The sequence below is a fragment of the Mastigoproctus giganteus genome, chromosome 4 (genome assembly GCF_048544385.1).
Source record: "Mastigoproctus giganteus isolate SK-2022 chromosome 4, ASM4854438v1, whole genome shotgun sequence".
Lineage (NCBI taxonomy): Eukaryota > Metazoa > Arthropoda > Arachnida > Uropygi > Thelyphonidae > Mastigoproctus > Mastigoproctus giganteus.
In genome coordinates this window covers 14,537,435-14,549,476 of record NC_143578.1, presented here as the reverse complement: position 1 = coordinate 14,549,476, position 12,042 = coordinate 14,537,435, and the positions used below count along the sequence as shown (strand labels likewise).

The 12,042-nt window shown below is 35.7% G+C and overlaps 1 protein-coding gene across 1 annotated transcript in view; it reads left to right on the top strand.

Moving 5' to 3' along the window:
* Positions 1–12,042, top strand: part of Polr3A (RNA polymerase III subunit A) — a 185,307-nt gene that overhangs the window by 66,762 nt on the left and 106,503 nt on the right. Inside the window, exons 14-15 of the mRNA XM_090371374.1 lie at positions 987–1,082; positions 9,115–9,255. Coding sequence (XP_090227500.1) covers positions 987–1,082; positions 9,115–9,255 — 237 coding nt within the window. The remainder of the gene's footprint in view (positions 1–986; positions 1,083–9,114; positions 9,256–12,042) is intronic.

The following is a 12,042-nucleotide window of genomic DNA, read 5'->3' as shown; positions in this document are numbered from 1 at the left end:
CTATGACACTTAACTGTTCACACCACTTTATAGTAATTGTTCAAAATCAGGCATGTTGTTTTCCAGAAAGTTTCTATATGCCTGCCCTGCGAGTTTGTTTGGAAGTACGTAGGGCCCAAATAACTTATCACCAAAAACACCTGCCCAGATGTTGAGGCTAACTGATGTTGGTGATGTGATGGTAGAATTGCATGTGGGTTTTCCTCAACCCATACATGCTGATTGTGAAAGTTTTGGATTCCGTCTCATGTGAATATCACTAAGGCAGGAAAGTGAGGAGTTGTACTACACTGCTGCAAGAACCACTGACAGAACGTTACTCGTGCAGGGTAATCTGCTGGTGACAAGGCCTGTACCCGTTGCAGATGGTAAGGATACAGTTGGTGTTCTTGCAACACTCTCCAAATAGTTGAACATTGAACAGCCAGTTGCATTGCTATTCTGCGTGTGCTGATTCCAGGAGTGGCATGCACAACATCCAAAATCTCTTCCTCTACTTAAGGAGTCGTAGATCTTGGTCGTCCTCTGTCGGCAGCACAAGGTGTAAAGGTCCCTTGTTCACAAAGGCAGTGATGGATACCTTCAAACGTTTTGCTGTCTGGGCATCTTTGTCCTGGGAACCTTTCGTGGTACAAACGACGAGCCTCCAGAGCATTGCCGTCTGCCAAACCGTACATAAAGCGCATATCCGCTTGCTCCTGATTTGAGTACATGGTCGGAATGGAAAACCACCAGATTCTGTCAGTACCTTGTGATGAAGGAAATCACCTGTGGGAGATAAGACATTCCAGTTAATATTTTTATTGTTTACATAGTTCTGGAAATGCTCGGGATCCAAACATTTCTGGAACTATGCTCATATAAAATATTTTTATTGTCTACATATGAGGAACTCATTTCTGAAGTTATGCCGTGTATTTTTGAGACACCCTGTATATAAAAATAAATTTTAATTAGACTAAATGAAATAAACTTTTCTTTTTAAGTATGGAGACATTGTTGAACGGCATATGATGGATGGAGATATAGTGCTATTTAATAGGCAGCCTTCCTTGCACAAATTAAGTATCATGGCACATATTGTAAGTAATTTTTTGATATTAATGTAATAATAATTAACTTTTTTTTTGCAGAATTTAATAATTATTATTTTGATTACAGAATAATTTTTTTGTATTATGTAATTAGTTATTTAGCTTAGTGGGAGATGCACATTTTTTCAAAATATTACTGATTGTGTGGAATACTGGTAATACCTTAAATGATTCTGTTACTTGCTGCTTGAGTGGTCTTTAGTAACAGATTGATTCTGCTAATTGAAATATGAATTAAACATGGTGTGAAAGAAAGCAGTTTAATGATGCATTATTGGTTGATTCTGTTATTGGCCAGCCACTGCTCATGGCTTTAAAAGTCAGAGTGTAGTTGGAAATTTTTGTTTCTATGGGAAGTATTTTTCCTGATGCTATCTGGCTTCTCTCATTCCAAATGCTGGAGGGGTTAAAACATTATATTTTTGACTAAAATTAGGTTTCTTGTATTAAACTTAAAATGGGCCCTGTTCTCAAATTGGCAAAGTTTTGTGTAACATTTTTCCAATCCTTAGATGAATTTTTAATTTATTAGCATTAGCAAGGGCACATGATGCAAGAAAGCAAGCTTATATAGCATCAGCCAAAAAAAAAAAAAAAACCCTCTTATTTCACCCATCCCCTCGCTCCGAATGTTTGTCAAGTTCTGCCTTGAATCTATTTAAGCTATCAACTTCTACGATAGATGGAAGTTTGTTCAGCAATCAACCACCCGCTGGCTAAAGGCAAACTTCTGCACATCTATCCTACAACCGTCTTTTCTCAATTTGAATTTATGTCCTCTCAGGCGATTATTCTGAGCAAGAGGAAGAATCCCATCAGCATTGAGCATGCTCAAACCATTCAAGGCTTTATACACCTCAGTCAGATCACCTCGCAAGTGCCTAGTCTCCAGACACTGTAATTTGCAAAACTTAAGCCTTTCTTCATAAGAGCAACCCTTTGTTCTGTTCACTAATCTTGTTGGCCTCCAGACCTGTATATCAGTACTCAAGGTGTGGCCTGACCATTGCCTTATACAAGGGGATAATCACCCTCTTATCCCTACTAGAAAAATTCTTGTATATCATTGACAAGACACCATGAGCTACTCTTGCAGACCGTCTGCACTGCTCAGAAAACGTCATATTTGCATGCACAATACCCCCAGGTCCTTTTCATTCTCTACCTCTGTCAGTGTGGTACCACAGAGTTGATACATTACTGTGGGATTACTGCTTCCCATATGTAAAAAAAAAAGTAAAAGCAAACTGCAGCCATTATCAACTCACTGCAGGATGGAAGCCTCCTCAACAATTCGTGTTGAAGGAAATAGACCATAATCTGCCACGCTGGTCCAGTGTGGGTTGGCAGATTGACTGTATTTAGCAGTCAGGGGCTTGAACCCCTGTCTACTCAAAGAGCATGTGCTGCTGCACTCCCGCTCCTGACCACTCGGCTGCAGAGGCCTTTGTAGTACTTTACATTTGTCAATGTTAAACTTCATTTGCCACCTCTCAGCCCATCTACTCAACTTTTCTAGATCCTGTTGCAGCAGTGTACTGTCAGTAGTGTCATTAACAACCCTGCCAACCTTCGTATTGTCTGCAAACTTGGACATTAAGCTTGATATACCATCATCGATATCAATTATAAATACAGAAAACAACAATGTACCCAACACTGAACCCTGAGGGACTCCACTAATAACATTAGTCCACAAAGAGCAGTGTCCATTTATTACCACTCTCTGTCTTCTCCCATTCAACCATCCCTTTATCCATAGCAGCAATTTGCCTCCAATGCCACACTGCTCAATTTGTGCAGCAATCTTCCATGTGCAACAGTATCAAAGGCCTTTCTAAGATCCAAATATATAATATCAAGGCTATTCTTTGCATCCAGTTCCTTTGTGACTACATCATAGTATCCAATCAAATTAATCAGACAAGACTTCCCCTTAACAAACCCATGCTGTGTACGAGCTATAACTGAAGTCTTGTTTAGATGATCCTGCAATGCTTCTTTAACCAGTGCCCCCATTAATTTCCCTGGAACAGAAGTTAAACTAACAGGTCTATAATTATTTGTGTCGCCCTTTGAACCCCCTTTGTGAATTGGGGATACATTTGCACATCTCCAGTCCATGGGGACCTCCCCTGACTCTAAGGATGCTCTCATTATTATGGCTAAGGGTTTGCTTACTTCCCTTTCTGCCTCCTTCATTATAACTGGAAAGATTCCATCTGCCTCAGGTGTCTTTTTTATGTTTAACTTCAACAATTTCTCCTCCACTTTGCTCTCAGTTATGACAAAATCACTTAGCTCCTTGTTAGAGTTTGATAAACTTCTGGCATTCCCCTCCTTGAATAACTCCTCATGTGTGAATGTAGATGCAAAATATTCATTTGGTTTATCAGCTACTTAGCAGGATCATCAATAGTCGAACCACATATGTTAATTGGACCAATCTGATTCATCCCCTTCCTTCTAGAGTTTACACAAGTAAAGAACTCTTTGCTGTTTTTCTTTGCGTCCTTCGCCAAAGATTTCTCGTAATCTGCCTTATTTCCTCGCACTCCTTACATCATGCACACACACACACACACACAAAGACATTCCCCTTGGCAATATCATGTCCCGTTCCCGATTGTTCCACAAACATACAAGCAGTGCATTTCAATAGACTGTGATTCAGAGGACAACTTCCTCCCTCAGTTCTCTCCTGAGCCACAGCACTTCCATTAGTTTGAGCCTTTTGCTTTTCTTCTCTGGTCTGAGTCATGATTTCTATTCAAGTTCAATAAAATTCCAATACAAAATATAACCCTAAACTTATATCCCAATGCAGTTATAACACTATATATATATATAGTGTATTTCGGTATCGAATGTTATCTCCGAGTTACATTATATGACTTTCTTATCCCCGGTCAACTTATATGTATTAACTTATGATGTTATGTTTGTAAAAACTAGGTCGCTATATTTATTTAGTTAAAGTACAATTCAGTTGACAATGAAATTTAATAAGATTAATAAATTTTACTGATTAATTGATACTACTATACTCGCTATCTAGTTTTCCGTTAGACCTTATGCTATCAAGTTTGGTACGCACGCATCGTATAACAATGGCGGCAATTTACGAACGGTTAATCTATGGACACGAGGTATTATTTACTTTCCAAATTGCGCTATCTAAATTCAAAATAAACCACGGAGCTTGACTAGGTCTATAAGCTACTTATAGAAAATAATTTAATCTAACAATTAAGTCAATAAAGTGGCTAAGTATAATTAAAAACCTTTTGATCGCGGGAGCTGCAAAACCTGTTCAACACGTGGATTTGATACCCTTACTGATATTAAGTAATAACCTACAAAATCTCTATCTAAATTCAAGTTAAACTAAAGTATTGTTACTAGGAATATAAAGCAACTCTAAAAAATAAATTAATATGCCAATTTAAGTCAATAAAAATGCAAGACTTCTCTATTTGCTGTAGCCCGTAAAAACTTCGCCTGTTCGTGTGTACTCTCGCACCCATGGATGGGTGCGAGAGTGTGACTGATATTAACTTCTAACCTCTTTGGCACCTCCATAGCCAGGTTGGCAGGAGCAGCAGTGCGTAGCACATGCTTCTTGATTAGACTGGGGTTCTAGCCTGTGAGCCACCAAATACGGAGGATGCGGAAAGGTCAGGGAATGTCCACCGCATATCCCCAGAGCAATATGGCCTTAGTTGCTAATGCTCCTAAATAACAACAACAACTAATCTTTTTACGTTAACACAAATTGTTAGTCTCAGAATATGTTACTGACTTTTATATCTTTCTGCTTAAGATTTTTTGAAAAAAAAAACATCTAAATAACTGACTTTTGAAAAATACGGATTAATTTCATATTTTAAATTGTAAATCCATAGAATGCTATGCATTAAATGTTGCATGAAAGTTGTGCAGGATATTATAATTCACTAAATCAGAGTTATTACGAAATAATTTATATTTAACTCAAATGAGATTTGTTGGATAAGAGTATGCTACTTTGGGATATGCTACTAATAAGTAGCATATCCCAAAGTACACTTAATGACTATTGAGTAACCACGTGCTTAAAACTGAGAATCTTTCTCTATCAGTGATGAAGTTTCAATCTCAAATTTGGAGTTTGTTTTCAAGTCTAGAAAAAAGAAATAAAGAAAATAAATTAACAATTTAGAAATTATAAAGCGTTTAGGGCTGAAGCCTCAAGCTATGGAAAAGTCTAGACTGTGTATAAGTATAGTGCAAAAGCATCAATAATACATAGCCAAAACTGAATGAAAAGAATGTTAGCTAAACGGCATTGTTTTAAGTTATATCTCGTATTGTGAATACCTTCACAACGAGTTGCCATGATATTGCACTACTTCGAATAAGTAATGCTTCACCTGAGGAGAAGACTAATGTTACTTATTCTCAGATGGATACCACCACCCAGACGGCACCATTTCAGGGCTATTTGGCCCTGAAACGGTGCCCTATTTCAGATTTGGCTATGTATTATTGATGCTTTTGCACTCTACTTATACATAGTCTAGACTTTTCCATAGTTTGAGGCTTCAGCCCTAAACGCTTTATAGTCTAAACACATCATACCATCAGGCATCTCTCATATTGTGGAGTTATACTTCATAACTGTTTTGCTATCATTGCATCACTTGGGTACCTACCTACCCACCCACCGAAGAAGGGCCAAATAGCCCTGAAACGGTGCCGTCTGGGTGGTTGTATCCATCTGAGAATAAGTAACATTAGCCTTCTCCTCAGGTGAAGTGTTACTTATTCGAAGTGGTGCAATATCATGGAAACTCGTTGTGAAGGTATTCAGAATATGAGATATAACTTAAAACGATGCCGTTTTGCTAACATTCTGTTAATTCAGATTTGGCTATGTATTATTGATGCTTTCGCACTATACTTATACACAATTTAGAAATTTTGAGAATGTTATCATATTTATGTAACTCAAGATGCTCTTGCTGAAATCAAACTAAAAATTAAAATTCCATTTTTAGTACCACAAATCCTTGTGCTGGTTGGTACCTATATAGTTAACGTTGCACAGTACCCACTAGCTTTGCAAAACACATCAGGTACTTTTTCATGTTAAATTTTTAATTTAATTCCTAAATAAGAATATAATTCTAGATTAAATGTTTTTCAATGATTTATATGTTGTAAATGCAATTTGTATCTAGGTTAGAATGCCTACTTACCAGCAGATGAATTTAGATGCTGTTGAGTATCAGTGTAGAACTACAGGATTTCAGGAGGATGTTTTAATGCAGTGCTTGAAATAAAATAAAATTTATATTTGAAATTGGTTAATATAAAAATATAATTTGAAAATTTATATTTTAATTTACTTAAGCGTAATGGAACTTGTTCAGTATATAATAAGTCTCCCACTTAAGTACAAATCTCATGTGGAGTTCAGCATGAATTACTTCACAATTTTGATTAATTTATTGATATCTTTTCAATTATATTTATTTAATATTACAGTTTACTAAAGCTGTATTAAGTTAATTCTGCTCTCTTTAAATTCTCTTTTAGATTTGATAATCAATTATTCTTTCATTTAAGCAAGCATTTTAAAAATCATTGGTTATATACTTCATTATATATCTTTACTGTAGGTTAGCAAAGTTTATGGAATTACTCTGTTCTTTCTATATGATTCCCCTCCTCCTTTAGGTATACAAACATCAGTGTAAATTATCAGAATTTACACTGATTATCAGAATTTACACTGATGACCTACCACACACACACACACACACACACACACACACACACACACACACACACACACACACACACACACACACACACACACACATATTTATTTAAAAAGTATTAGTACCAAATATATATATGTATATTTAAAAAGTGTAGAGATATGTAGTAAGCAGACAGAAGTGTAGTGACTGTGCAAATTAATTAAAATTAGTAAACCAAAAAAAAACAGGCAAAAACCAAGAATGATTTAGAATCAAATAATAAAGCTACTAAAGATACTAGCGTAAAATAAAATAGTGTGAAAATATCACATTTAAACACACACGTGCACATTACCTGTTGGGTTAGCTGTTATACTTTCAGTATGTTCCTAAACTTATAAATTATTGAAATTTTATTACATTCCTGTTAGGCCTATTAGCATATTATTAGGTCCTACTATTACTGAGAATAGCAATCAGAAACAGATAGCTTTTGTCGATTATTATTCAGATGCTCTGAATGGTGTCGATTATTATTCAGATGCCCTTGATAATGTACCATTCAGTGTATATATCCTTATATGATAATTATTTTAGTGATATTTTGTTATTATAATTTTTTTGAGACTTCTTTTTTTGTTTATTGCTTAGGGCACATATACTTGTTCTTTCACTATTAACTAGCTGGTTTTCCATTTTTTTAAAAATATAATAAATCTATAATTCTTCATATTCAATTCTCTAATATAATAGTCTCATATAATGCTTAATCATTTGTTTGTTGATGTTAATCAATTCTGTTAAGATTTAAATTTACTTTGCATATTATCACATTTCATTTATATGCCTTTGCTCTATTTCTTGAACTGTTGGTTTAACATTTGTTTCAGTTTTATGTATATATTTCTTCACTTACTTCCCATACTTCTTGTATGCTACTCATTTATTCATATTTTTTTCAGCCATATAAATAGCATCACTCTAAATTTTTCATAAAAAAGCAGTGGAACTGAACTAATTGCTCCTATCATAGACTGAATTTGTCTTAATAGATCAAAAATTATTGAATACCATATTATGTTGACAAATATTACAAAACCAACTATTTAGACATATTTATTTAAAAAAACTCACAGAAATGCACTGCAAATTCCTTTTCCTTTGTTACCAATGTTATAAATGAACATTAACCTTAAAAAAAAGAAAAACAAAAAACAATGTCGATAAATATAAGATTGTGACATAAGCCTATAGCTCCTTTATAAAAAATATTATATATTTTGTTATTTACCGTGAGCTTTAATTACTGCCTTGTGGTAATTAATCTAGCAGACAATGTATCGGATTCTTGATGGAATCATTGCCTAGCTCAGTACCAGATACAAATAATGGTGTCTTTCAGTGTTATCTTGCTCAATGGTTTCTTTGTGTAGTTTTCATGAATAATTTTGCATAAAATTATGCCAAATTATTGTGAAAATGTATTGAGAGGCAGAAAAAATGTGTCATTTTGTCTGGTGACTATGTTGAAAAGTGTAATACATTGTATTTGTTGTTTCACCCTTCTATCACACTATTTCTGGGTGAATAAAAATCTTTTTTGAACCCCTCCCCCCAATATGTTTTTTATTCTCTTACTGATGAGTGGTCTGAAAACACATTGACTAAGTAAGAAGTCCAGTGTTTTTTTTTCAGACCACTCATGACAAGTCTTCATTAGGTGCTTTCAGTTGACTTTACATATCAATATTTTCCTTTCAACATGGCTTTTAGGCTCTGTAGAGGTTGTGTGATGATAATGGAAGCATAGACAATGAATCCGTCCTGTACTGCAGTAGTAAATTACTTTAGTGCTGTTACAGATTTTCATTTGATATTTCTGATTTTATGCTTCTTTTTAAGAATTCTTGATGCAGAGGACAGATTAAATCCAATCTGTTTAGAAATACATTGACCAGTAAAGCTCTCCTATCAGTAGCAATAATTGCATACACCTTTCTTCCTCAGAGTTATCCTTTTTTTTTTTTTAATGCCATACTGCTGCTGAATTGAAACCTATGCCTTTATGCAAAGCATGATGCATAAATGCACTATCCGTTAAACAGTCTGCAAATGAGAAGCATTTAGTTATTATGCAGTTGCATGTTAATATAACAGGATAGTGAAACAATTTCACATGTACAGTTATATAATAATGAAATAGATAAACTTTAAGTGGGGAGAGGATGCAGTTTTTGTGGCTGCTACTGTATATTTTATTCTTCTAATTCTAGGCTCGTGTTTTGCCTCACCGAACTTTTCGATTTAATGAGTGTGTTTGTACTCCTTATAATGCAGATTTTGATGGAGATGAAATGAACCTTCATCTTCCTCAAACTGAAGAAGCAAGAGCAGAAGCATTGGTTTTAATGGGGGTAAGTGAATGTTGAGGCATGCTTTTTATACTTTGTCTTTCTTGCATAGAGTAACATAGCCACTTTTTTAACTTTAAAAAACGTTTTATTAAAATTCTTATTAATATTTGTATTAACATGAAACTTAAAGGTCAGATAATATTGTCTGCAGCTTTTGTGCCACATGAGTTGTAATTGAAGTGATTCTTTGACTTCAAACCACATGCATTTGAAGTGATTCTTTGACTTTAAACCTGGCACTTTTAGGGATAGAGAGGTGCTGGATTTTAGAGAGGTATACCCAGTGGCTGAGCAGTTGTATAGGAGCATATTTCAGTAAATGTTAAACACGAGCAGTTGAACTTATTTACCTCTCTAAACATTTATAATGACTATCTTATCCTTTCATCTATTTTTGTGGGCAGTAGGATTTAATTTTGCTGCATGTTGTATTAGTATTAGTATTAGTAACGGCCGTATGGTGCAAGAAAGCCTATGGCTTATGCTGCACCAGCCAAAAAAAAAAAAAAAAAAAAAAAAAAAAATCCGAACAAAACAATGATAAAAACAAAAATTAAATAAATAAATAAATAATAATAATTAATAAATAAATAAAAATAATAAAATGAAATAAAAAATAAATAAAAAGGAAATTAATCCTATCATCCTATGCGCTTCCCTTACCCGAAAGTACTATCCAGATGACCTTTGAATTTCCCCAAACTGTCGGCCTCTACCACCCACGAAGGCAACTTATTCCAGTAATTTATAACCCGCTGGCTAAAGTAAAACTTCCTGCAGTCCAATCTAAACATTTCTCCCCGTAACTTGAATTTATGTCCCCTAGTTCTAGCATCATTTATAATCTTGAAAATTTTGTCCTCATTCATTTTACTGATGCCTCTCAGAGCCTTAAACACCTCAATCAAATCTCCTCTAAGATGTCTAGTTTCCAAACTCTGCAACCCACATATTCAACGTCTTTCTTCATAAGGACGCCCTTTTGCCAATCTCACCAGGCGAGTTACCCTTCTTTGCACCCTTTCAAGAAGCTCGATGTCTTTCTTTAGGTGCGGTCTCCATACTTGAACACAGTATTCCAAGTGTGGTCTAACATAAGCCTTATATAATGGGATTATCACGTCCTTATCTCTACTTGCAAAAGTTCGATAGATCATCGATAGACACCATGGGCCTTCCTTGCAACCTGTTTACAATGCTCAGAGAATTTCATGTCTGACCGTATCGTAACACCCAAGTCCCTTTCCTCCAGTACTGGGTTTAGTTGAACTCCGCCAAGTGAATAAGTTATTTTGGGATTACTGTTTCCCAGGTGTAATACCTTACACTTTGTTCAATTAAAGCACAGCTGCCATTTTTCTGACCATTCTTGAAGTCTATCTAGGTCTCTCTGAAGAAGCTCAGCTTGACAGTGATCATTAACTACTCTACCAATTTTAACATCATCTGCAAATTTAGACATCACACCCTCTATCCCTTCATCAATGTCGTTTATGAAAATTAAAAACAACAGTGGTCCTAATACTGATTCTTGGGGAACCCCACTTCTTACATCAACCCAATCTGAGGAATAGCCATTTATCACAACCCTCTGCCTCCTGCCCTGAAGCCATCCTTCTATCCATCTAAGGATTTTCCCAGTGATTCCAACCTGTTCCAGCTTATAAAGCAACCGCTCATGTGGGACTGAGTCAAAAGCTTTGCTGAAATCTAAATAAACAATGTCGAAATTATTCCCTAAATCCAGCTCGTGAGTGACCCTTTCGAAATAGCGAACCAGATTTGTTAAACATGATTTTCCCTTTACAAAACCATGCTGAGTATCCTTGAGAATTTCAATTCGATCCAAATGATCCTGAATTCCACCCTTGATCATTGCCTCCATGATTTTCCCTACTACTGAAGTCAGACTGACAGGTCGATAATTTCCCACTTCACTTTTAGAGCCACCCTTATGTATGGGAGATACATTTGCACTTTTCCAATCCAAGGGAATCTCCCCAGAGTCTAGTGATGCTCGCATAACCAGCCTCAGTGGTTCAATGCACTCGCTTGCCGCCTCTCTCAAGATTATAGGGTATATTCCATCAACTCCAGGAGCCTTACTGGTCTGTAGGCTTGAAAGTTTTTTCATTAAATAATCTTGCGAAATTTCAATATCATTAATTACATATTTTTTAACTTCGCTCCCACAATTTCCCATTGCCACAAAAGGCTTTTCATTTGTAAATATCGATGCAAAATAACTGTTGAGTTCATCTGCAACGGCAGCTGGTGTATTTATTACTATCCCCTTTCCCTTACGTAAAGGTCCGATCTGGTTTGTCCTGCTCTTCTTGGCATTTATATATGTGAAGAATTCTTTATCCCCCCTCTTTGCTCTGTTTGCTAGTGATTTCTCATAAACTGCCTTTGCCTGTCGAACCTTTTCTGTGGCTCTATTACACATCACCTTGTAGCTGTTATAGGCTTCAGTACTTTTTATTGCTCTGTAACTTTTCCATGCCACCTTTTTCTGCTCAAGTAATGTAGCAACTTCACTATTCATCCAACTTGGAACTCTTCTCGTGGAGTATTTTTTTAATGGTATATACGCATTCAAGGCATCTGTGATTAATGTTTTAAAAGCGTACCACAGTTCAATTGTATTCATTCTCTGCGCGATATCTACCCAGTTAATAGAGGCCATGTAGTACCTTAAGGCATCGTAATTTCCTTTTCTGAAATTAAAACCCATTCCTTTGCCTTTTACTTCTGCTACCTCTCTCGTCATCATCCACCGTAGAA